Consider the following 27862-nt stretch of genomic DNA (forward strand, 5'->3'; position numbering starts at 1 on the left):
CTGTTTTCATGTTTTTATATGAGATCTTCCCAATATGATTTTTCATTGTTGTATTACAAACTTTGTGAACCTGTAAATAAATACTATGTCTTATAGCTGTTAGAAACATTTTTCTCAGACAAACCACAGACAAAGACGTGGAAGTACGTCAAACTTAAGGTGTGTAAAGACACACAAGATGAGTGGCGGAATCACCAGGGGATGTTTTTGCCTTCCCAGTCTAAAAGAGTTCCACTGTCTTTCTCGGTGCAGCTTGCGATGACTTTTATCAGACCGCTGATGCTCTCAGCTGTCGTCAGGGGAGCCTGAGGGTGCCACGAGAAAAATGACAAATGTGAGTATGCCAAAGAAAGTAAACCACTGACATTAATGTAAAAACACATTTGTAGCAAGCCCTTTGTATTACCTTTGGGCCTCCCATTTCTGTCTGGACCCATCCTGGATGGAGAGACATAACAAGAATGCTATCTTTTTTAAAATCTTCTGCCAAGCAGCGAGTTAACATGTTCAGTGCTGCCTGAGGTAAAGAAAAAGTCAAGATCTAATAGTTTTAATAATAATTTATGAGTAAAATAAAGTATATGGTTAATAATACTTGTGGTAAAGTAAAGGGCTTTAGAAGCACTGGTACCTTGCTGACCCGATAGGGGTACATTGGAGACACAGAGAAATTCTCAGGGCATCTGGTGATGGATGACAGCAGTGTGGAGACATTGATGATAGCTGACCTATTGCAAGACATGTTTGTTTGATGAGGAAACTGAGCTGCTGCCTTGCACAGGAGGGGATGGAAATCCTGAAAATGAATTAACGTCATTTACTGTGCAGGGAAAATGCTACACAATAATGTTACAAAACATTTCACAGCAAGAAATGTTTTCTTACTCAGTATTTTTGTCTTGTTTTCCAGTACAAATATCGAAACATTTTTAAATCAAGAAGGAACCAAATTATTTTTCTGAAGAAAAGAAAATCTGTTAGTGGGGTTAGAAAAAAACATATCTTTTCTACTAAGCTGACAGATTTTTTTTCTTCTTTTTTAAGCATACATTTAAATTTTATACATTTTTCAAAAGACATAATGTCTTAAGTCACACTTTTTTATATATATATTTGTAATGGAAAACAAGACAGAAATACCAAGTAAGACATTCATTTGTTGCAGTGTTGAAGGTTCAGCCACCTTTGCGATGAGCATAGGGCCTACAACATTGGTTGTGTACACATCCACCATCTCCTGTATTCCTGTCTCAGCTAGGGATCCTGGGATGTTCACACCAGCATTGTTGATGATCAAATTCAGACCTCTGCCCTTCAGCTTGGTATCCACCAGTTTTGAGGCCTCTGCAATACTAGTAGGACTAGTTGTGTCTGTTGAGAAATTAGGTAAACCAACATTTAGAAAATTTGTTGGGTGTGTTCATCACAACAATTTTGGGGAAATTTAGCATTACATCACTTACTCACCAATGGATCCTCTGCAGTTAATGTATGCCAAACAACTGATAAAAAACATAACAATCATCTAAGCAAATGATGTAATGCTAAATTTCTCAAAATCTGTTTAGATTGAGAAACAAACTTATCTACATCTTCAGCAAGTCAATTTTCAGCAAATATAATTTTTTGGGTGAACAAATCCTTTCATTTGAGGTAGAGACTGTCCTAATGAACAGATTCATGACTCAACCACATAATCACAGCAAATATCCTACCAAGCTGGACAACCGTGATCACATCCCGGTGCTTCTGAGCTAGTTCCTGGAGAGCCTAGAAGACAAGCAGTTTCCAGAAATACATGTTTTCATAAAATGATACATCTTAGAGACACGTTACTAGTCAAAATTCAACTTTTAAATGCAGCACAGAAAAACAGCCGAGTTGCCCAACAAGTTTCAATGCCACAATGAGTCATCTATGCTGTCTTTGTAAAACTGGACTAGTGCAGATGGTACAAATGTGATAACACTCATGTGTAATCACAGTGGTGATGTCTGTTTTGTGATTATTTTTTACAATTATTTATTATATTTTGTGAAACAGAAAAAAAAGGAAGTCAGTTTTGTACACTGAGTCGTTTTGTTTATTCATCCACATTAAATGCTGAGTTTGAAACAAAGCAGTTTCAGCCAATAGGGGGAGTGGAAGTACGAGGTTGTCATAGTGATGCGCTGTGTTTACTCAGTCCAGCGTCTATTGAGCTGCAACTGAGGAAAGCCACTAAAATTGCTTGTCCTTATGGAGTGTGGATTCTGACAGATCTAAGGCTTTGCAGGAGAAGGAGCAGTCGACCCTTCCGTCGCCATCAGTCCGTGTCCATTTTTGAATGGGATTGAATGGGAGGGCAGACGACAGACTCGCGGCGACGTCACGGCGACGTTACTGTTGGAACCAATCATAGGCGGCGACGTGACGACGGCATACGTAAGAAAATTATCAAAAATAGTATGTGTACTAAGTACGTCTGAACTAGCTACGTCGCCTTAGATGACGCCTGATATATACATCGTCTCAATATACGTCGCCTCAAAAGACGGCTGATATATACGTCGTCTCAATATACATCGCCTCACAAGACGCCTGATATATACGTCATCTCAATAAACGTCGCTTCACAAGACGCCTGATATATACGTTGTCTCTATATACGTCGCCTCACAAGACGCCTGATATATACGTCATCTCAATATACGTCGCTTCACAAGACGCCTGATATATACGTCATCTCAATATACGTCGCCTCACAAGACGCCTGATATATACGTCGTCTCTATATACGTCGCCTCACAAGACGCCTGATATATACGTCGTCTCAATATACGTCGCCTCACAAGACGCCTGATATATACGTCATCTCAATATACGTCGCTTCACAAGACGCCTGATATATACGTCGTCTCTATATACGTCGCCTCACAAGACGCCTGATATATACGTCATCTCAATATACGTCGCCTCACAAGACGCCTGATATATACGTCGTCTCAATATACGTCGCCTCACAAGACGCCTGATATATACATCGTCTCAATATACGTCGCTTCACAAGACGCCTGATATATACGTCGTCTCAATATACGTCGCCTCACAAGACGCCTGATATATACATCGTCTCAATATACGTCGCCTTACACGAAATGTAAAGTTTGCATTACAGTACTGTAGATGTATTTGTAACAGGTTGTTACTTTTATTTAGATATTTCCCAAAAAGTGGTAATAGTGCATAATAATTACTGCATAATAAAGTCTATTTTATGTTTGATAAATTCTGTTTATCTGTTAAGTTGGTGTTGAAGTGAAGTACAGCACATTAATGTTCAGTTTGCTTGGATGCTACAAAAAGTAGGGAAAAACTGAGAGGAAATGCATGATTTCTGCTTGAATTACATTTCTTTCTTGTTTCCTTGTGATCTCGACATAAAAGAATGTAATTTTAACAGAAATAAAGTTGTATTTATATTAGATATTCATTAGACATTCGATCTTTAACATTAAATTGCGTCGAGAACAAAGTCGTTCTAAGCAAACATGCTTAGGTTTATTCATTTATAATATTTGGGACGCTAAGGCTGTGATATTAATGTTGTCCACTATGGCGCCATGGGATTGATTTGAATCCAAATATTTTTCTAGAAGTTTTAATCCTTATGAATTGAAACAAACGCGATGATCTACTTCATTTGCATAACTATGGTGCGCAGACAGTATAGTTTTATATAATTACAGTACATAGAAATCTTTGAATTTTATATTTATCATTACATTAACTTTTATAGACATCCATAAGACATAAAACATCAAGAAAGGATGAAATACAACCCCAAATCAGAAAAAGATTTTTAAAATGCAATAAAATCAGGATCTTATAATAAAAATGTAATTCTATTGTTTATTTGATTGGCAAAAGTGCAAAGAAAAGATTTTCAATGTTTTCACTGACCAAATAATTGGTAATATGTAAATATAAGATAACTGGGACAGAGACATGTTTAACACTGTGTCTCAGCAACTCTCTTTTTAATTACAATGTTTAATTGTTTGTAAATCGAGGATACTAATAGTTTTTTTTACAAGACTTCAGCTGCTCAACAGTCTGTGGTCATCATTGCATGGATGTCCTTTTCATGATGTGTCATACATGTTCAATATAGGAGACAGATCTGGACTGATCTAGCACATTCAATCTGTCTCTACGAAACCATGCTCCCACTGTTTGCAACCATGTTGTAGCACATGAATGAGAGAAGGTCAGAATGAGAGCTGGTGTTGTCTTGGTCTAATAACCATGGACTTCTCTTGAAAGAAGTCATCTTGATGGCAGTATATGTCTCTGTACAATGCCAATGACATGTAATGCCTCCATGTCAGTGTACCCTCACACATACCAGTCACCCATGCCTCTTGCTCTGATAAACCCCCATCCAATAACAAATGTTTGCTTTTGCATCTATCACTGGTAAAATTCTGGATGGCCCATTGGTCTTTGGGACTGAGAACTCATCTGTTTTTCCAAGTGCACTCATCTGAGCACATCACACATTTCCATTGTCTCTGACTATCTGAGAGAATCCGTGGCATCACTGCATAGAAGTGATGTATAGCTTTCTGATGAGTCAAACCTGATACCCTGACCTATTACCAATTTACTCTGATTATAGACAGTTTGAACCCTTTAAGCCCTGAGGCATCACCTCAGTGAAGGTATTGTTTTTGTTTTGACACACAAAAATAATGACTCATAACTCAAAAACTGTAGCAAGGAAGAAATCTTTCTATATTTTTAGGGGAAAAAATCTTTGCCCTCTAAATATTCTCATGTGGAGAAATAGATGATAAAATGTAAGAGAAATTTGCGTGGTCAAGGGATATTTTTTTTATATCTCTCTTATTTGTCATCCAATATTTATCTCAAGATAAATCGAGCGCAGTGTTAGTTCAGTCAGGCCATGGAGGCAAGGCTGTGACCAGCTGATGTGGTCAGCTGTCAAATCGCTCCAATCACCACCTCTTTCCTATTAGACACGGGACATATATATACGTGACACTACTGCTCGATAAGTATGCTCAACGGCTCGCAACCCTCCCTCCCTCCCCATTATAAGCATGAGCACATTACTGTGCACCTTTTGGCTGTCGTCTTCTTTGTTTCAGATCACTAGGGCTTCCAAAATCTTAGCTTGTATGGACCTCATTGCGGAGAGACACCCATCTTCATAACCAGGCTACAGGATAGACGTCCCACTGCCACATCTACATGATTATCACTGTTTGCTTTAAAGACTTTATTAAAAGTCTTATTGTTATGTATTTCTAAATTCATGGTTCCAGGGGGTTAATGTTAAAGCTCTTGTATGTTCAATTATTCTGGGAGCAAGAACCCCCATAAGGAACCATGCCGCCAAAGATAAATTGTGTTCAATATTCTCAAGTAAACTTGCCAAAGTGGTTCCTGTCTGAAATAAGGTAGGAGAAAATTTCATTTTTGGTGATGTTCTACATGATTCATTCATGTAGAACATTTTATGTATTATTCATATGTATTACATTTTATGGTGATATCATGAAGTAATCAAAAGTTACAGCATTTGGAACCAAGGTAGCCTTTCTCTTAGTCCTTGACAGTTTAGAAATTTTTGATTTGAATTTCAAGTTTAGTCAAAGTCCTAAATAATTACACTTGTTTTATTTTACTATGAGACCTTTCAAATTACATATGACAATGACTAACTGAGCTGTATGATGTTTCTAACATATTAGGGTACATGTCACAAAAAAAAAAAAGATTTTCTTTCTTTAATTATATATAGTTATATAAGTTATATAAAAGATAAAATACAGAAACATTCTAGGTTTTATATTCTGCTTGCCAAGTGTTCAAAGGATATTTTCAACTGATTTCTTTAATTCATGGGTTCAGGTATTATTATTCACACGAAAGACGAAAATGGGTTGTTTGATTTTAGACTCATTTCAATCGTGAGAATCTGCTGTAAATAATGATATGACATTTTCCACAATCAGAGCATGAGTTATGAAATGACCAGCATAAAAATCCACGAGAAAGTTAAACAATGTGCACACTTGGAGTTTATAATTCGTTGACGAATATCTTTAGATCTATGACAGATTATGGTAAACTCTTTTTAATCAGGAGAATTTCCTGAAAATAATGACATCCAATTATGTGCATGTTTCGAGAAGTTACGAATAAAAACTTGTAGCATTGGGCCTTTTTTTCTTTGCTGCGCCATATGTGCCCCTGTGGCCCCGTCTGATTTAATGTGTTGTGCTTTATGAGGAATATCTATCTATCGATCTGATCGACTGATATGGTACATTTTGGATTATTAATCGGAAGAATTTTCCGAAAAGAATGTGCCATTTTTCAAGATCTATGCATGTTTGGCAGGAGTGCAACCTCTGAATTTTTTATTTTTTATATATTATTTAATTAATTAATTTATATTTTGCTCAGCTACATGTCATTATAATTTTTTATGTATTATAGCTCTATGAGAGATATCTTAGGATCTAAATGATGGATTTTCTGCAAATAATGACGTGCCTTTTTCTATGATATATGATGTTTCATGAGGTTACGAACGAAATCGCCATTACAGATACCTTTGATGTTTTTTTTTTTTTTTTTGCCAAGCTCCTGTGTAGTTTAATGCGTGTTATAACTTCATGAGGAATATCTTTAGATAATGACGGATTATAGTGATTTTGGGCTCTTTTTAATCAGGAGAATCCAAATAATGGTGTTTATTTTTGTTTTATGTTTTATGAGCAAAAAATAAAAATAAAGCCCCAAAAATAATATTACTTACATTCATTAGAGCGGAGATATTCTAAGCTTTTAAATAATTTTTTGGTTAATTCATTCAGGGGTTACTTACTAATTTGATTATTTTTCATGCAGGAGGTGTTCTTTCACTTTCATTTTTGTTTTTTTATTTTTATTATTATTATTATTATTTTGCAGCAATCAAAATTAAAATGTGTTTATATTTACAAAATATATTTAATCTTTTAAATTCTTTTAGTTGTACTTTTGTTAATTAAATAACAGTTAAAGATTAAAGATTTTATTGTAAAACATTTACAAAAACTCCAACCGATAATATATTTGTTATTAAATGATTAAACTTTCATCTGAAACATCACATGGTTTTCTTGTTGTGACTTTTACTCAAGTTTAAATACTTAATAACCATTTTTTAAGTCATCAAAACAGTTGGATCATAATATGAAAGTATACTTTGATTTTTATTCTTAGTATTTTTTCATTTATCTAGATTTCTCACAATCAAAATTATGATTCAGTGAATTGTGATGGCTTTAAGACCTCTTCCCACAATATTAAATAAAGCAGTGTAAATTTTTTATACTTTGCTTTATTCCATGAGCAAGCAGAGTACGAACAATGTTTAAGTAATGAAATCTGAAAACAGCAGAAGTCAACAAATTAAAATGGGGGAAAAAAATACCGGAAAATAAATTGATAAACTACTAAAGTGACAAAGTGGCACTTCTCCGGGTGTGTGTTCACTGTGCACTTTGGATGGGTTAAATGCAGAGCACGAATTCTGAGTATGGGTCATACTTGGCTGTTTATCATGTTATCTCATCTCTTTTTTTTTCTTTTTTTTAAATGAATACATATTTGATATGTTTTATAAATATTACTATTCATAATAGTTTTTTGTAAAATTCAGTGAAATGAGCGATTGTACTTATTGGAAGCCAAAAATCATATCTTTGAGGGACATGGAAAAAGTATTGGATTATAGGAAAGTATTAGAATAACTTTTATGTTCCACAGAAGAAATAAAATCCTGCAGGTTGGGAAAGACATGAAAATGAGTAAATGATTAGTCAGTGATTACTTGATTATGAAGTTCTTGATTTTGGTGAACTATCCTTTAAGTAAAATACAAATACATCCCTTTAAGTAAAATCAAATACTATATGCATGAAAGTATACTTAAGATATTACTTATTTTAACTTATATCACTGGATTATAGAAAAACATGTTCTCTTTCATTTTATTACTGTTTAATACTTGGTAAAATTACACCTCCGATGATGATGTATTATTTAGAGGGTAAGTGTAATGCAGAGATTTTTTTTTTTTATGGCAGACGTCAGTTGAGGCGACGTACTTATCACGCGTTAGTTGAGGCGGCGTACCCTTCTCACACATAAAAATACACGACTGTCGACTTCGGCAGGTAATCCTGTCACATTCCACTCGCCATATTGTCCTTTTTGTTTCTCCTGAAAACTCAGGTATGTGTTCACAAAAGTAAAACAATAAGTCAATATCCGTGTCAAAACATGTATGCTCACATTTCTTATAGGTGTTTGTAGTCAAACAGCTTGTTTGTGATAAAATAAATCTTAAATTAATCTAGATTAGTTTTTTGAGAGTTCACCTGATAGAGCAACGGATGGTCTTATGATTTCAGCCAACGATCTAATTGTAAATACAAAAGTGTGACAATTTAACTCAAAATTGGATAATTTACACAAAAGACATTCAGAAATTGTAAACATGTACCGTTATAGAGAAATGTATGTGTTAACGGCAATATGCTGATAACTTGTGTCATTCATGACGGTTACAATTTGAAAGACACAGCAATTGTGTAATGATGACGAATGAGTTGACAGAGATTCAAATGGTCATATAGAAACTGTTACCACAGAAAACACGAGGGCTTATTAAATGGATTTTAAAGTGTAATTTACAAATGCTGATGATTATAAAGGAATTATGATTAAATGTGTCTTATAACATAAAAATATAACATAAAATACAGGAAACAAATATTTGAAGGATTTTATTGTTGTAAACCAATTAAAAATTAACAATTAAAATTAAAATTATCAAATAAAAAAAAAAGTACAGAACTGTTTTGAGAAGGGCATTGCAGAGAATTGATTTTATACTGTTAACATGACAGAGAAATGTTTTTAAAGACGCTGATGAGCTGCAAATGAGGAAAGCCACTAAAACTGGTTGTCCTTCTTGTTTCTCCTGATAACCACACTTTCTTTTTAGTAATCTGTCTACGTGATCTGCACGATCCGGAACCCGTTACACAAAGTTCAAACATTATTTTTTCATATAGCACATAGTGCATTGGCATTTACTGAATTCAAACAAAAACTTTATGCTAAATGGCATTGACAACAGTGAAAACACTTTTTTTTAGATACCATAATGTAACAAAGAGCAGTACTTTTACTAATCTAACATTTCAAGTTGTATAACAAATGAACTGAATTGTATAATTATGTAAATTAATTATAAAATTATAATTAAGTATATTAATAAAGTTCAATTCAGTTCAAATGAAAAAAATTATTAACAAGGAACAATAGTATATTTTAAGATAGTTTGATAGTAAGATAGTTTGCCAAATGTACTCATGTAAACAAGTTCAACTTTTCTGTATAGTGTTAACATGGTTTCTTACCTGTGATCTTGGTCCATTTGGGTCTCTACAACCAGCAAAGATCTGAACTGGAGGTGAGGGTGAATCAACCAACTGTCGAACCAACTCAAGTCCAATTCCACGGTTTGATCCAGTCACCAGAACACTGTCACATATTCTAGATGCCATTATCAGTCAGAAGCTCAGTCTACAATGGAAGGCATTTATGTTAGTGTGTACTGTAAGTACTGGATGTGTGGGAGTAATCGGTGTTTTGGAGGAACAAGTCTATTAACTCCTTGTAGGTTTGTGAATGTTTATCGCAACTGCAACTGATCACACTTCTGTTAGTCCCTCCCAGAGAACATTTAATCTACATTACATTTACAGTAGATTTACTCATTTAGAAGGTATTTTAATCCAAAAAAGCTTAGTGGGTAACAATTCAAGTGTCTTCTCAATGTCATTCTAATACCATGCATTTGACTTGACTATCTGATTTTCTCATTCTTAAGTTTGATTGTAATTTATGGCCAACAACAAAGTACTTTAACTCAGATACTTATATAGTTTTATATACTTAAATGAACAGATATTGTTATTATATTATTGTCGTATGGCATTATCACAGCAGTGATAGCAGAGCATAACAGAAGTAAAAAAAAAAAGACAAAGATTGAGGACGTCTGCCTAAATCAATTCCAGAACTTATTTCATAAAACATTGCCACAGAATAAAAACATACATTGATGATTCCACCTTGTGCTGTTAAAATCTTCAAGTTGTTCTTTGGAATTAACCACAAACAAATCCACTGACTGATGAGGAAATAAATGTTAAATGTAAGAATCCTGCTGAACTACATAAGAAATGTTGAGTAATCATTGTGGTATGACTACTACTGCTATGCCAAACGACTTTCTCTCTTAGATGCTTGTGATCTCAGTCACCTTCAGAATATCTAAATATCAAAAATATCATTATATTCTTAATATAAAATATGTTCAAAAGTTCAGTCAGTTTTATTTTTAAAAATGTTTATCATATTAGAATGATTTTTGAAGTGACACTGGAGTAATGGCTACTGAAAATTCGGCTTTGCCATCAAAGGAATAAAATAGATTTTTAAAAATGAATTTTTTTTTACAATATTTGGAGCCTTGGTGGCCTGTGTTGATGGAATACGTAAACCATATGAATGGTGTTTACAATATTGTCTACAAAAAATTTAGTTATCTCGAAGATGCCAATCCTGAACCAACATACAAAATGAATACATTTTCCTTACCTTAAGTTTGATCACAATATATAATTATAGCTGTTAAACGTACACCATACTGTTTGAATACTGTAGCTACAAGATTTTTGCTATGCTGTATCTTTACAATTCTGCCATATACCGTAGACATCATCACACTGATAAATTACTCCTAATTATAATGTAGAAAGTTTAATTTTAAATGAAGCTTCTTTGCAACAATGCGCATTGTGAAATACACTATAAAAATAAACAAGAAATAATTGAATTCATGAATTGATGATCAAATTCAGGCCTTTGCTCTTCAGGTTGACCTTCAACAGCTTTGCAGCCTTTTTTATGATATAGAATCAGACAGTGCCTTCTGAGAAATTAGACAGAACTTTTATATGCACGTGATCAGATCAGTTACAACATCAAGAGATAGAATATATAAATAATGTTATAATTTGAATTTAACGTAACCAAGTACTTTCTCTTACGAGAGTTCTCTCGTACTGCGTCTTAGCTAAGACGCTACGGGAACCCCATGTAAAACGCCGTGCGCGCAGGGATCACACACCAATAAACCTGAAGCAACGCCCAGGATTTACAGTGCACAGTCACCCGAGGGACTCACAGAGAGCCCAGGACAGGAGAGGGGGGGAGCCCTCCGTCCCATATCTAGCGGCACCCGTAGATGCGGCAATACAATCATCACACAGTCGAGGCAAGGCCTGACCAATGTGGCAATGCGGGTCTTACGCAATACTGCCCATATAACAGTCGGCAGTGCATAACGCTCACGAACTCAGAAGTCCCATCAGGGCCCTGATTCGGCTATACCGACAGCAGCCTTGCTTGCAAGGCGGGAACCTCCAGGTTATAGAACCTGATAAATGTAGACGGCGAGGCCCAACCTGCCGCCATACATATATCCTGCAAGGAGATCCCAGTAGACCACGCCCACGATGAGGCGACGCCCCTCGTGGAGTGTGCTCTGACGCCCGGTGGGCACTGAAGGCCCCTGGAAGCGTAAGCCAACGCTATGGCGTCAACTATCCATCTGGATAGAGTCTGTCTCGAAACAGCCATTCCCTTGGAACATCCACTGAACGAGACAAACAGCTGCTCAGTCTGTCTTAAGACAGCGGAGCGAGACACATAAGCTCTTAAAACCCTAACAGGGCAAAGAAGACTCGAGTCTCCATCCTCTCCTGACACCGACAGGGCAGACAGGGCAATAACCTGAGCCCGAAACCGCGTGATGAGGGACTTATATAGGGACTGACGGAGGTCTGGGAGGATTCAGCCTCCTAGATCCTCTAAGGAAGCGGATGACCAAATCGTTCCTTCCTATTGACTGACCGAGCGCTGTTTCAGAAAACGCTGCGATGGCCGCCACATAAACTTTGAGCGTGGATGGGGCTCTGCCCTTATCCAACAGCTCTTGTAGGAAGGAGAGAACCTCCGTCACCTCACAACTAAGGGGTGAACATCCCCGAGCTGTGCACCAGCTGGAGAACACCGACCACTTCGAGGCATACAACCGTTGTGTCGACGGAGCTCTAGCCTGAGTGATGGTATTTAGCACTCCCACTGAGAGATCAGCGGGTAACCGTTGAGCGCCCACACATGGAGGGACCACAACTCCGGTTGAGGGTGCCAAATCGAGCACCTGGCCTGCGAGAGGAGGTCCCTCCTCAATGGCACTGGCCACGGGGCGATGCCTGCTAACCGCATCAAATCTGGGAACCATGGTTGGTTCTTCCAAAAAGGTGCTACAAGCAGCATTGAACATCTTGTTTCTCTCACCCGTTCTATCACCTGCAGAAGGAGGGAGACGGGAGGGAAAGCATAAAGTGGGCAGCACGGCCATCTCCGTGACAGCGCGCTTTCGTTCTTGGAAAAGAACGTGGGGCAGTGAGCGTTTTCGTGGGATGCGAAGAGGTCCACCTCTGCCCTGCCAAATCTCTCCCACAACAGCCGGACTGTTTGCGGGTGTAGAGACCATTCGCCCGAGGGAATGTTGTTTCTGGACAGCCTGACTGGACCCAGAAACACGCGTCAGCACGTTCTCCACTGCCAGCATTTCCAGACAGTTGATATGTTGGAGCTTTTCCCGTTCTGACCACAGGCCAAAGGATGGTCTGCCCTCGAGCAGCGCTCCCCATCCCGAAGTGGAGGCGTCCGTCGACACCATCTTCACTTTCGAGGAAGTCCCCAGGATTACACCTGATTGGTACCAGTCGTTTGCTGTCCAGGGTTTCAGGGCTGTAACGCAGCCCTGATTGACCTTGAGACGCAGTCGACCAGATACCCACGCTCCGCGCAGTACCCGCGCTTTCAGCCAGAACTGCAGGGGGCGCATGCGGAGCAGGCCCAACTGCAGAACCGGAGATGCTGAGGCCATGAGACCCAACATCTTCTGACATTCTCTGAGCGAAACGGTCGCGCCGCAGCGGAGAGAACTCGCCGCGCGCTGAATGTCCAACGCGCGCTGTGGTGACAGCCGCGCCGTCATGGAACGTGAGTCCAGAGCCAAACCCAAAAACAGTATCGTCTGACTGGGGTTCAGTGAACTCTTCGTCCAGTTGACACTGAGACCGAGTTTCTCGAGGTGATCGAGTAAAACGGCCCTGTGCTCCACGAGCTCCGCCCGTGATTGAGCCAGAATCAGCCAGTCGTCCAAATAGTTCAGCACTCGCATGCCTCTGAGTCTGAGAGGAGCGAGCGCTGCGTCCATGCACCTCGTAAACGTACGAGGAGCTACGGACATGCCGAACGGCAGGACTGTAAACTGGTATGCCTGGCCCCCGAAGGCGAATCTCAAATATCGCCTGTGACTTGACGCTATCTGTATTTGAAAATACGCGTCCTTCAGATCTATTGACATGAACCAGTCTCCTCTGCGAATATGCGCGAGGAGCTTCCTGGTCGTAAGCATTCTGAAACTGCGTTCCACCAATGCCTTGTTCAGCTGTCTTAGATCCAGTATGGGCCTGAGACCCCCGTCTCTCCTGGGCACTAGAAAGCATCTGCTGTACAGCCCCCCCTCGCTTTGAGCTTGAGACACAGGCTCTACAGCCCCTTTGCTCAACAGTTTTGATATTTCGGCCCGAAGTATGTGTGATACTTCTGTTTTGACCGTGGTTTCGACGCACGCTAAAAAAGCGCGGAGGGCGTCGAAAAAACTGTAGCGAGTAGCCTCTCCTTATAATGCCTAGCACCCAATCCGAAAACCCCTGGAAGCGCGCGGACAGCGGGCAGATTGCTCCTCCTCGACCTCCATCGTCACTACATTTATAGCACCATCGGCCGTGGCCGGACGAACGTGCATGGGTTTCGTTTTTACAGAAACCACATGACGCGTGTGACATAGTGATTGTGGGCACTGAGGAGTGGGCACGTTTACTATGCAGTGCGCGCGATCGACCTGAATCGCTTTTATGGGCGCGAGCCCTGTGTGAAGGGCTGTGCTTATATGTGGAGATGGGCACTGAGCAGTGGGCATCGTCACCACATTTATAACACCATCGGCTGTGGCCGGAACACCAGAAATTACACCTCCTTCGAGAAATATCTGGGCAGCCGTGATAACGGTTTTTGTGTGCAGGCAAGCGGGCAACCGTACAGGCTTGCGCATTGCAAAAGACACTGAAACAGTCACAATCCCTGGAACTGAAACAGCGGCGCGCTTAGGTGAGAGTTCGGCCGCGGCGACTCGTACACCGGCGCTTTCCTAGGACGGCTTCGGGGCTCCCGGCCTCACCGTAATCCTCTGCCACAGTCCCCGCGACGCGGGGCGACGGCCGGTAGAGCGAGAACGGGGGTCTCGAGCTGCGTTGCTGAAGCTGTTGTGATAACGGCTTTTGTGTGCAGGCAAACGGGCAACCGTGCAGACAGTCGCTGAGACAGTCACAATTCCTGGAACAGAAACAGCGGCGCGCTTGGGTGAGAGCTCGGCCACAGCGGAACTCGTACACCGGCGCTTCGATGAAGCAGCTATCGTGTGAAGTGCAGACGCAGCCTGCTCAGCAGCAGAAAAGATTCGCGCGAGCAGAGGTGATGTCATGCAGCAGGCTTCAGATGGCAACACCGAAGAAATGAGGCGGGCTTTGAGAAGTACGCTCATCCGAAAGGAAACTACCATCCAGCCGGGAACGAGAGGAGGGGCGACGGTGCAGACCACTTGAGGCCGAGACTCGTCGCGGCCAGCGTGAGCACTCGCCTCGGCTCCTTCTCGATGTCAGCTTGTTTGCTGGGCTTCTGAGCAGAAGGCGCGAGATCCTCGGAGCTCGCCCAGCCCTCTGGAAGCGGTGCTTTTACGGCGCCTCAGCGCAGCGGAGAATGCAGGCTCAGAGAAAAAGGCCAAGCGAGTCCTCAGAGTCACCATGGCAACAGCTCGCAGTGAGGGCATCCGCCGTCAGCGAGCGCGAGCGCTGTATGATCTTCACCCAGGCAGGAGACACAGATGACGTACCGGTCTCCCTCGCTGAGTGGGGCTCTGACGAGCCGCAGGAAGGCATCTTAAAAAAGACACAAGCTCTTTTACGAGTGTGTGTCGCAGGCCGAACACACACACATGCATAAAGAACAGCTGGATATAACAGAATTGAAAGGATATAGGCGCCGGACAGCGCAGCAGGAACGGCAGTGGAAGGCGGCGAAGGCCAGCAGCTTCAGAATGGCTCGTCCTGCTGATATGCTTCTAAGACGGCGCTTGCTTCCTCCGTGATCCAGCGATGCGTGAGCTTCGCTGAAGAGATGAAAAATCAGGTGAGTAAGCCTTTTCGAGCTACTTTTATAAGGTTGGGCCACACCCGTTTCAATAGGCTGTGCACTTGCCGCAGAGCAGCCAATGAGCGAGCGAGCCGTCTCGCCTATGGCTGTGTGCTGCTGCAAATGCGCTTTACAAAAATTAAGGATAATTTTTTGCTTCAGTATTTCGTGAAAAGAGACTTTTTCCATAGCGTCTAAGCTAAGACGCAGTACGAGAGAACTCTCTTAAGAGAACTGTTATCATATACTGGAGATCTGTGCTAGCTGCAGAAAAACAAACATCTTAGGAGGTTTTATGTATGTCTGCATTAATTTCACATGACCTACGTGTGTTTATCTTACAGATATGTAAAAAATGTGTTACAGTGCACCTTTTATCTACAACAGAACTACGGAAATGGGACTGGTTTTGGTGTCACAATTAAATGTTACAAATGAAATGTGATGCAAAGTGGAAATGTAGATAAGATCTTGATATATAGCATAGTATTGGCATGCCACAAATGTACTGAAATAAACTATTACAACTAAATCGGAACAAACCATTGTGGTAAAAGGAATAAGGATAATCTTGTAACCCTTTTTTAATGGATTTCCTATTAGCTTTTTCAGTAAATGTTTAACAAATGTTTAACAAGTTCATTTCCTGAGTTTACAACTGCATAATTTCCTGAGTTTACAAAGATAGAAGGCCAAAGCCACTCACCAATCTCCTCCGTGGGACTCGAGACCGGTGAGTGTTGCAGGTGTAGCTCATTTCCAAATCACTCCACCGGCCTCGCTCCGTTCCCACGGCTCTCGGCCCCGCCCCACTCATCACACTTATATTTTATTCACAATAGAATATAGATAACATATCAAATGTTGAAAGTGAGACATTTTGAAATGTCATGCCAAATATTGGCTCATTTTGGATTTCATGAGAGCTACACATTCCAAAAAAGTTGGGAAAAGTAGCAATAAGAGGCCGCAAAAGATAAATGCACATATAAGGAACAGCTGGAGGACCAATTGCAACTTATTAGGTCAATTGGCAACATGATTGGGTATAAAAAGAGCCTCTCAGAGTGGCAGTGTCTCTCAGAAGTCAAGATAGACAGAGGATCACCAAGTCCCCCAATGCTGCGGCTACAAATAGTGGAGCAATGTCAGAAAGGAGTTTCTCAGAGAACAATTGCAAAGAGTTTTAAGTTATCATCTACAGTGCATAATATCATCCAAATATTCAAAGAATCTGGAACAATCTCTGTGCATAAGGGTCAAGGCCGGAAAACCATACTGGATGCCCGCGATCTTCGGGCCCTTAGATGGCAATGCATCACATAGAGGAATGCTACTGTAATGAAAATAACAACGTGGACTCAGGAATCCTACCAGAAAACATTATCGTTAAACACAATCCACCGTGCCATTCGCCGTTGCCGGCTAAAACTCTATAGGTCGGGCGCTGCTGAGCAATGGAGGGGTGAGACGTGTTTTACATAGCTCTCGTAACTTTTATTTTATGAATACACTAAACACCTGTATATCCGTTTAAAAGTGCTTTGGGGTGATATAAGAAGACACAAACAAGTGAGAAACCTAACCTAAAAGGAAAAAACAATGTTAAAAAAGGGGAAAGCGAAAAAGAACGACCAACTTGAATCAGGCCTTGATCAACCCTCGGACTCAACTGAGGAGGCGGACCCACCAAACCGAGCTGTACTGGCCGCTATTGCTGCGCTGAGAAATGAAGTTACTCAGATTAAAGATGACATCTGCGCCACCATCGATGGTCGTATACAGACGGTGTATACTGTGCTGAGAGGCGAATTGGCTACAACTAAAGAAGAATTGCAGACATCCATTTCGACCCTGGAGAAAACCGCGACCTCGCATGCTAACACTATTGGAGAGATAGAGAAGTCTGCCTCACACCAGTCGGACGATGTCACTGCACTTCAACGTCAAGTCACCCGCCTGAGCTCTGAAGTAGAAAAACTAACTGAGAAATGTGAAGACCTAGAAGGGCGCTCTAGGAGACACAACTTCCGGGTCATCGGGGTCCCGGAGGGGACTGAGGGACCCAGACCGAGAGACTTTATCGCCGGGTTGCTGCAAGAGGTGCTATCCCTGAATGAGAAGCCTCTCATTGATAGAGCACACCGGACCCTCCGAAGACGGCCCGAGCCTCATGAGCCACCCACACCATTTGTACTGAGACTACACTACTTTCACACGCTCGAGGATATCCTACGCAAGGCTGCAGCAGAGAAACAGCTCTTTCACGGTGGTAAGAGGATTCAAATCTTCCCGGACTATCCGCCTGCCGTAGCTAAAAAGAGGGCACTATTCAACCGCACGAGGGAGCTGCTACGGGGCAAACCTGGAGTCAGGTATGGCCTCCTCTATCCTGCCAGGCTCCTGATAACCCATAACGGCACGCAGATCTCGTTCATAGATGCCAAAAAAGCGGAGGAATATGCCGAACGCCTATCGACTCCGAGCTCGACTGAAGCGAGACAGAAGGACGCGTAACGTTAAACTGATGCAATCACTGCTGATGCGGAGAAGCAAGATATTCAGAAGGGTGGCTGTGTTCTAGTCAGTCTATGGTTCTAGTTCACGTTAGCTTTTATGGCTAGCGCTAGCACAACACTAGCTGTTTCCTTTCCACGTGAGTTAAAGACTTGTACAAAATATTACACACAGATGGTGCCTCATTATCTGACTATAAAACCACCATTTTCATTAGAAGAATATTTGGAAAATGTTATGTCCCGCATCATACAAACCGAGATTTGCGCTGTTATTTTATTTTTTCTCTTTCTCTTTCTGATATCTTATCCAGAGCCCTGATAATTGTTCAGTTAATTTGACGTTAGCTCTTTAAAGTGTGGAAAGGGTTCGCTGTTATTGAAAGATATTCAAAGTGTTATTTCCTGAAGTTACGACACAATTATACTGTTATTGAAAGTTATTTAAACTGTTATTTGCCTGGAGTCACAACTTTATATGTTTTTGTTCATATATGCATTTATTTCTCCTTTTTATTTTATTTTTATTTTATTTACATACATGTGTGTGTGTGTATGTGTGTATATGTGTATGTGTGTATGTATATATATATATATATATATATGTGTGTGTGTGTATGTATGTGTATATGTATATATATACATAATTATTATTATTATTATTTTTATTTTTTTTTTTCCTAAAAATCTGAGTTTTAATTTTTAGCTAGATATATGGATATTTGTGGGTATGGCACATGCGCGTGTGTGTGCACCCATGGATACGATATCACTATGGCACTTTAATTAGTTATATTTTCTACTCTTCACTAAACTACCTAAACATTTTGTGTAAGTTACCAAGCTATGTGATCACAGATAGGAGTTAGCATCAGGCCACCAGAAGGTGTGGGGAAGTTACTGGTTTGTTTATTTGTACGTACTTCCTTAAGAAGGCTCGCGCCACATTCACTTTGAATTGGCTAGAGTAGTTTTGTTTTTATTTGTTATTATGGAGACTGGATTGACCTCGATAATGGATGTGGGGGGACTGGGGTAGTGGGGAGGGGAGGAATAGGAAGACCATTCACTCAAATCCTAAACATTGACAACTGTACTGCTATGGATACTGTACTAACCACATTTTCCAGATGTATGATAGTTTAAATAATCAAACCAGAGGGCTGAAGGGTCTCACATTTTCCAGTTGGAATGTACACGGAGTAAATAACCCAGTCAAAAGGGGTAAAATTCTGACCCACCTAAAATCACTGACCTCAGACATTATGTTCCTACAGGAAACTCATCTGAAGAATGGCTCGCATGGCAGGTTAAAAGCAAATTGGATAGGGGAAGTTTACCACTCAAACTTTTCATCCAAAGCAAGAGGTGCGGCCATTCTACTGAGAAAATGTGTGCCCTTTTTACAGAAAAAAACAATCACTGATAAAGAAGGCCGCTATATTATAGTGATTGGTGAAATCCATAACATTTCCCTTTCTCTAGTTAATATATATGCTCCCAACTTAGATAACCCCATATTCTTTCAGGAGGTTTTTTCACTGATACCAGACATTTCACAAACACACTTGATAATAGGGGGCGATTTTAATACTGTCCTTGACACATATATTGATAGGTCCTCCACGAAAAGACTCCCAAGGAATGCCTCTAGTGAATTTTTAAATACGTTCATTAATAACACTAATGTACTGGATATATGGAGAGCGATGAACCCTACAGGCAGGGACTACTCATTTTATTCACCTGTACATAACTCCTACAGTAGGATAGACTACTTCCTGGTGGATGCCAAACTCATACCGTCCACATTAAATGCTAAATATCACAGTATAGTTATCTCGGATCACAGCCCGCTCACCTTTTCGGTGTGTTTAGATCATGTAGATAAACCACACACTTCTTGGAAACTGAACTCGCATTTACTTACTGAAAATAAATTTTGCGAATACTTAAAAGACCAGATTTCTCTATACTTTGAAATGAACGATAACCCTGATACCTCTCCCTCCATCCTCTGGGAAGCATTCAAGGCTTATATAAGAGGCTGTATCATCTCGTTTGAAGCTTCTAGACAAAAAGTAAATAAGACTAAATTAAAAGAATTGGAAGATCAAATTAAATTACTTGACATAGAAAACGCGAGCGCCCCCTCTATTATATTACATAGGAAAATAGCAACACTTAAGTATGAATATAACAAAATTATCTCTGCAAAACTAAGTAAAGCATTCCTCTACACTAGGCAAAAATATTTTGAATTTGGTGACAAACCACACAAACTACTAGCTAGACAACTTAGAAAAATGGAAAATGACAGAACGATACACAAGATAAAAGCCCACAATAATACAATACTTACTAAGCCTAAAGATATCAATGACAGGTTTCTTGAATTTTATACTAATTTGTATACCTCAAAGACTACTTCAGACTCTGTAACTATTAATGCATTTTTAGATAAATGTGAACTTCCCAGACTGAGCAAGGAAGATTGTGATTCCTTGAACTCTGACCTCACAATTGCAGAGGTTCGGAGCGCCACTGCCTCCCTAAAGAGTAATAAGACACCTGGTCCTGATGGACTTTCAGGGGAACTATACAAAACATTCAGTGAGAATTTATCCCCGTACCTGTTGAAATTATATGAACATTCTCAGATACAGGGTAACTTACCCCCCACCTTAACTGAGGCTGTGATCACATTGATTCACAAAAAAGGGAAGGACTCACAGGAAGTAGGCTCTTATCGTCCTATTTCCCTCCTTAATGTCGATGGGAAATTATTTGCCAAGATATTAGCAAATAGGCTGAATCCTTTATTGGGAAAGCTAGTTCATATGGATCAGACGGGTTTTATACCAAATAGGAGTGCTAATTTTAATCTTAGACGCCTTTTCAATATTATGTATACAAAGAGAGGTCCATCCACTGATCTGGTCATACTTGCACTTGACGCCGAGAAGGCATTTGACCAGATTGAGTGGTGTTACTTATTTGAAGTTCTTAATAGGTTCAATTTTGGAAATAAATTCCTGTCACTAATCAAACTTATTTACAAAAATCCTACAGCTCAAATATTAACAAACCGGACAATATCCTCTCCGTTCAGCTTGCATAGAGGAACAAGGCAGGGGTGTCCCCTATCCCCTTTAATTTTTGCATTGGTTATTGAACCTCTAGCCCAATGTATTAGAATGGAACCCCAGATTTATGGTTACGCCACCAAGGACACAAATAATAAGATATCATTGTACGCAGATGACATCCTTTTATATATAACAAGGCCTCAAATCTCCATCCCTAATCTTCTCGATAAAATCAACCTGTTTGGGACCTTTTCGGGTTATCGTATCAATTGGTCTAAAAGTGTTTTAATGCCGGTCCAAATGAATGACTTAGCATGCCTAGACCATTTTCCATTTACAGTTTCTCCAGAGAAATTCACCTATTTGGGGATAGAAGTGACAAAACAGTATTCATCTCTATTCCAAGCAAACTTCCCTCCTCTAATAGAGCGATTACAGACTAGATTATCATTCTGGGATACTCTCCCAATTTCTTTAATTGGAAGAATTAATTGTATAAAGATGATTTTCCTCCCCCAATTACTATACCTATTTCAAAACATCCCAATGTTTTAAAAAAAATCTTTTTTCAAAAACCTAGATTCTTTAATAGTTCCTTTTCTGTGGGGACACAAAGTTCACAGAATAGGTAAAAAACATCTCTGTAGGCCAAAGTCAGAGGGAAGGTTGGCGCTCCCAGACTTTTTGCTATATTACTGGGCCTCAACAATTAAGATGTTTACTTTCTGGTTGAACACATCAATACCAATGTTTGATTGGCTAATGCTGGAGCGGGAGGACTGCCACCCATATTCCATGGCCGCAGTCCTGCTAGCTCCAGCTGCGGTTAATAAGTCCCTGTATAATAACAATCCTATCATTCATAGTATGATCCGTACCTGGAAACAAATCAAGATCACCTTTAATCTTAAACCAATTTCTCTTATGTTACCCATCAATAGAAATCCCACATTTGCCCCCTCCAATCTGGATGGAGCGTTTTCTACATGGAGTGAGAGGGGTGTCCAATGTATTGGTGATTTATACGTGGGAGGCGTTTTTGCTTCATTCACGCAACTACAGAGGAAGTATGAGCTGGGGAAAAATAATTTATTTCGTTACCTTCAAGTTAGGGACTACGTTCGGAAATACTTAAGAGAATTTGAGACTGAACCACAATCTAAAATAGACGACTGTCTGAAATTGTCTCCTAACGAAAGTCAAATATCATGTATCTATAACAATCTCTTACTAATAAGCTCCCCACCAACTGAAAAATATAAAAGAAAGTGGGAAGAAGAACTTGGTGAATCTATTCCAGACGATTTATGGAAAGAAAGTCTTGAAAACATACATAATTGCTCCGTTAACGCAAGACATTGTCTTGTCCAATTTAAAATTATACATAGACTTCATTATTCAAAAGAGAAACTACACAACATATACCCAGAAGTGTCACCCATGTGTGATAAGTGCCACTCTTCCGTAGCAACACTTCTCCATAGCTTTGCTCTATGCCCAAGGGTTCAATCGTTCTGGATTGATATATGTAACATTATGTCTGAGGTCATAGATACTCCAATCGAACCTGATCCCCTGTTTATCATTCTTGGAACATCAGAGACCTTCAGAAAATTAAGCGTGGCACAACAGCGTTTTCTCTCTTATTGCTTTATAATAGCAAAGAGATTAATCCTCATCTTATGGAGTAGCGCAACCGTACCGACTTCTAAGATGTGGTTAGAGGATTTAACTAATACACTTCATTTAGAAAGGATAAGATATGCGCTGAGAAACAGGCTCAACATATTTAATAAAACATGGAAACCCCTCATATCATACCTAAAAACTACAAATCCAGTACAACAGTCCACATCCTAGCACACAATATATGACAATGGTAATGGTTTTAGAGTGAAGGTCTTTACGGGGAAGGGTGGAGATACATGGGGAAGGGTCAGACGGGTGGAAAGGGGGATGGATTAGTGTGGGGTATTGTGGTCAGTGTTTTTTTTTTTTTTTTTTGTTACTTTTGGTTTGCCTTTTGTACCTCTTTAAGCTTACTGTTTGATTGTTTTTTATTTATTATTATTATTATTATATTATATATATATATATATATATATATATTTCTCTCTCTTTATTTAAAAAAAAAAAAAAAAAGCTCTCAGAATGTACAAGTGAATTGTATGTCAAATCATATGCCTTAATAAAAATACATTTGATAAAACTCTATAGGTCAAGAAAGAAGCCATATCTAAACATGATCCAGAAGCGCAGGCATTTTCTCTGGGCCAAGGCTCATTATGCCATGTCATCAGGACTAAAGAGGACAAGGACAACCCAAGTTGTTATCAGCGCTCCATTCAGAAGCCTGCATCTCTGATGGTATGGGGTTACATGAGTGCGTGTGTCATGGGCAGCTTACACAGCTGGAAAGGCACCATCAATGCTGAAAGGTGTATGTACAAGTTCTAAAACAACATTTGCTCCAATCCAGACATCGTTTCTTTCAAAGAAGACCTTGCATTTTCCAACATGACAATGCCAGACCACTTACTGCATCAATTACAACATCAAGGCTGAGTAGAAAACGATCCGGGTACTGAAATGGCCCGTCTGCAGTCCAGATCTTTCACCCAAAACATTATGTTACATTAAGTTACATTATGCAAAACATTTGGCGCATCATATAGGAGGAAGATGCAACAAAGAAGACCTAAGACCGTTGAGCAATTAGAAACCTGTATTAGACAAGAACGGGACAACATTCCTATTCCTAAACTTGAGCAACTAGTCTCCTCACATGTCCCCAGACATTTGCAAACCATTCTAAAAAGAGGGGATGCCACACAGTGGTAAACATGGCCTTGTCCCAACTTTTTTGAGATGTGTTGATGCCATGAAATAAAAAATCTACTTTTTACCCCATAAAATTATAAATTTTCTCAGTTTAAACATTTGATATGTCATCTATGTTGTATTCTGAATAACATTTGAAACTTCCACATTGCAATCTGTTTTTATTCACAATTTGTCCAGTGTCACAACTTTTTTGGAATCGGGTTTGTGGAAAAAACCTCAACGAAATTCAACCAAAAATCAAACAAATTATACAAACTGACAATAAAAAAAATAAAGAAATATGTATTTAAAAAAAATTAAACAAAAAGCAGCTTATTAAGATATATAAACATTAATGTAAAAGCCATTTCTTAATGCGTGAAATGATATACATTCTCTAATTGATTGTGGTGTTGAATTCCACTGATGTGATGCTCTGAATGAAAAACATAAAACGCTTGACCAAACAAAGTTTTTCTATGTGGAATTAGGCAATCAGCTTTAGCTGCACCTCTAGTTACTATGTTTTCAAAATCAACCAGAGGAGGAGCTAAACCACGCCTAATCTTATAAACCAACCATTAATTTTTAAACTTAGTGTTGTTTTCCCAGCTAAGCAGGTTATACATATTTAAGATATGACAATGGTGAAAACTAGTTTTTTTTTTGATGAGCAGCCTCATTTGATAAAGAGTTTCTAATAAGCCGAAAAGTTACTATATTCAATTTGACCTTTTTACATAGCTTTTTTATATGTGTTTTAAAACCATGACATGAGTCCAAATGTCCCTTAGTCCCCTATCCAAGTCCCCTAATCAAAGTCACCTAACTATTTATATTCCAAAACAACCTATAAACTCTCTCCCGAAATGAAAATATCCTGTTTCATATCAACAGAAAAGAAAAGAACATACAAGCTGTTTTTGACATTTAATTTCAGATAACACTGATTGAGCCAGGGTATGATTTTTCCCAGAACATCTATATAAACTTTATTTAAGTTTTTTATTATTTTAAAATTCATTAAAATTTTATATTTATATATATATATATATATATATATATATATATATATATATATATATACAGGTCCTTCTCAAAAAATTAGCATATTGTGATAAAGTTCATTATTTTCTATAATGTAATGATAAAAATTAAACTTTCATATATTTTAGATTCATTGCACACCAACTGAAATATTTCAGGTCTTTTATTGTTTTAATACTGATGATTTTGGCATACAGCTCATGAAAACCCAAAATGCCTGTCTCAAAAAATTAGCATATTTCATCCGACCAATAAAAGAAAAGTGTTTTTAATACAAAAAAAGTCAACCTTCAAATAATTATGTTCAGTTATGCACTCAATACTTGGTCGGGAATCCTTTTGCAGAAATGACTTCTTCAATGCGGTGTGGCACGGAGGCAATCAGCCTGTGGCACTGCTGAGGTGTTATGGAGGCCCAGGATGCTTCGATAGTGGCCTTAAGCTCATCCGGTCTTCTTGCGTCTCTCAACTTTCTCTTCACAATATCCCACAGATTCTCTATGGGGTTCAGGTCAGGAGAGTTGGCAGGCCAATTGAGCACAGTAATACCATGGTCAGTAAACCATTTACCAGTGGTTTTGGCACTGTGAGCAGGTGCCAGGTCATGCAGAAAAATGAAATCTTCATCTCCATAAAGCTTTTCAGCAGATGGAAGCATGAAGTGCTCCAAAATCTCCTGATAGCTAGCTGCATTGACCCTGCCCTTGATAAAACACAGTGGACCAACACCAGCAGCTGACATGGCACCCCAGACCATCACTGACTGTGGGTACTTGACACTGGACTTCAGGCATTTTGGCATTTCCTTCTCCCCAGTCTTCCTCCAGACTCTGGCACCTTGATTTCCGAATGACATGCAAAATTTGTCCAAAAGTCCAGTGCTGCTTCTCTGTAGCCCAGGTCAGCCGCTTCTTCCGCTGTTTCTGGTTCAAAAGTGGCTTTACCTGGGGAATGTGGCACCTGTAGCCCATTTCCTGCACACGCCTGTGCACGGTTGGCTCTGGATGTTTCTACTCCAGACTCAGTCCACTGCTGCCGCAGGTCCCCCAAGGTCTGGAATCGGTCCTTCTCCACAATCTTCCTCAGGGTCCGGTCACCTCTTCTCGTTGTGCAGCATTTTTTGCCACACTTTTTCCTTCCCACAGACTTCCCACTGAGGTTGCTTGATACAGCACTCTGGGAACAGCCTGTTTGTTCAGAAATTTCTTTCTGTGTCTTACCCTCTTGCTTGAGGGTGTCAATGATGGCCTTCTGGACAGCAGTCAGGTCGGCAGTCTTACCCATGATTGCGGTTTTGAGTAATGAACCAGGCTGTTTTGTTTAAAAGCTTCAGGAATCTTTTGCAGGTGTTTAGAGTTAATTAGTTGATTCAGATGATTAGGTTAATAGCTCGTTTAGAGAACCTTTTCATGATATGCTAATTTTTTGAGACAGGCATTTTGGGTTTTCATGAGCTGTATGCCAAAATCATCAGTATTAAAACAATAAAAGACCTGAAATATTTCAGTTGGTGTGCAATGAATCTAAAATATATGAAAGTTTAATTTTTATCATTACATTATGGAAAATAATGAACTTTATCACAATATGCTAGTTTTTTGAGAAGGACCTGTATATAGTTATTATTATTGTTATTTTGACTGAGTTTAGACATTATGGCCACTAGGTGGCAGAACTTAATTACTTATGTCTTCAGGGTTAAAAAAAAAAAGCTCTTGTCTGAATGAACAATTGTCCATTTGAAATAATGCACTCCTAATAAACATTTTTTACACAAAAAAGTGTTAATTAAAACATGAATCAAGTCCCCTCCCCCCAAGTTTAATGTCCTCTGAAAATGTACACATTGATCTTATCACACACAAACAAGACACAAACCGACTATAACTGTTCCAGACTTCATCTCATACCTGTTCACAAGCACTCACTCAGAGAAAAATACAAAACAGTCCATACTCTCAAACTAGGACAAAAAGCAGCTGATACAGGCATGTAACCATAGTGACCAGGTGACGTCTCACATTCCAGCTCGAGCTCTCAGATTTCAGATGGGAGGCCAGTGGCCAATATTCGTGTACCTCCATTATGAAAACAATGCCAGCCTAGGAAGATAGCAATGGGTTACTAACCAATAAAAAACAAAACAGGCAACTTATTAAAAAACAGAGAGTAAAGATATCTAGTCAAAGGGCATTATGTCAGGGCATGCACAGGTGGGCATCCTAAAATTTCCTGTAACAAATCCACAACTTTGCCATGTCATGACCAGTCAGCGATCAAGTGTTTCCCTGTCACTTTTAGACTGTTCTTATAAGTTGTGTGACACCACAGAGCACTTTAGCCTCAAGCTACAGGCCAATCATCCCATGCCAAAGATTCTTTTTTTCTTTGAGCTAAAGCCTGTGGAATGCTGGGTAGGCAACTGGCGGCTTGAGTCTGGTAACCTGCTGAGGGATGTGGGAGAGTCAGGGGAATGTAAAGTCCTCAAAGCAGATTGTACAGTCCAGTCTGGCAGCATTCTTTACACATAAATATGCACACACCTCAGAAGCCCACACAAACATTCCACATCTCTTTCCACACAACCGGTATGTCTGACCGTGTCTTTTGGTGCGTGAACAGCGTTAGCAGTACTGAGTGTCCCTGTATTAAAAATATCTACAGCCTCGCTCCTCATCAAACATTAATAAAACTACGTCACTTCCATGTCTGGACCACTACGAAACATTTTATGTCCCCACCATGTTGTATTGGGAATCTAAATTGAGCGAACAAAAAAAGATGCTCAAAGGGGACACTTACATAAAATGTCTACCAATTTTTTTAAGGCAATTATAGCTTAAAGCTAAAAAAAAATAAAAATAAATTATACTTTAATTGTGATGTAACCTGCTTTGACATTTATTTGATACCATATATATA

General features: G+C 39.5%; 1 protein-coding gene across 1 annotated transcript; it reads right to left on the reverse strand.

The window, feature by feature from the left end:
• Positions 1–27207, reverse strand: LOC132101460 (C-signal-like). The gene is made up of 7 exons (XM_059506449.1): positions 26851–27207; positions 9489–9654; positions 1716–1770; positions 1184–1371; positions 632–796; positions 407–517; positions 1–305 (listed from the first exon to the last, which is right to left on the reverse strand). Exons 2-7 carry the CDS (start codon positions 9633–9635, stop codon positions 192–194), a joined length of 780 nt encoding a protein of 259 aa, XP_059362432.1. The 5' UTR covers positions 9636–9654; positions 26851–27207; the 3' UTR covers positions 1–191.
• Positions 27208–27862: the final 655 nt, after the last annotated feature.

Source organism: Carassius carassius, chromosome 23 (genome assembly GCF_963082965.1).
Source record: "Carassius carassius chromosome 23, fCarCar2.1, whole genome shotgun sequence".
NCBI classification, from domain to species: Eukaryota; Metazoa; Chordata; class Actinopteri; order Cypriniformes; family Cyprinidae; genus Carassius; species Carassius carassius.

What these genes read in the sequence shown, in the direction of transcription:
- LOC132101460 (XM_059506449.1), bottom strand. Translation starts at nt 9,635, where the DNA reads ATGGCATCTAGAATATGTGACAGTGTTCTGGTGACTGGATCAAACCGT. An exon ending in CAAATGGACCAAGATCACAG is followed by an intron (nt 1,771 to 9,488) that starts GTAAGAAACCAT and finishes CTTGTCTTCTAG; the next exon opens with GCTCTCCAGGAACTAGCTCA. An exon ending in GCCCTATGCTCATCGCAAAG is followed by an intron (nt 797 to 1,183) that starts GTGGCTGAACCT and finishes ATTCATTTTCAG; the next exon opens with GATTTCCATCCCCTCCTGTG.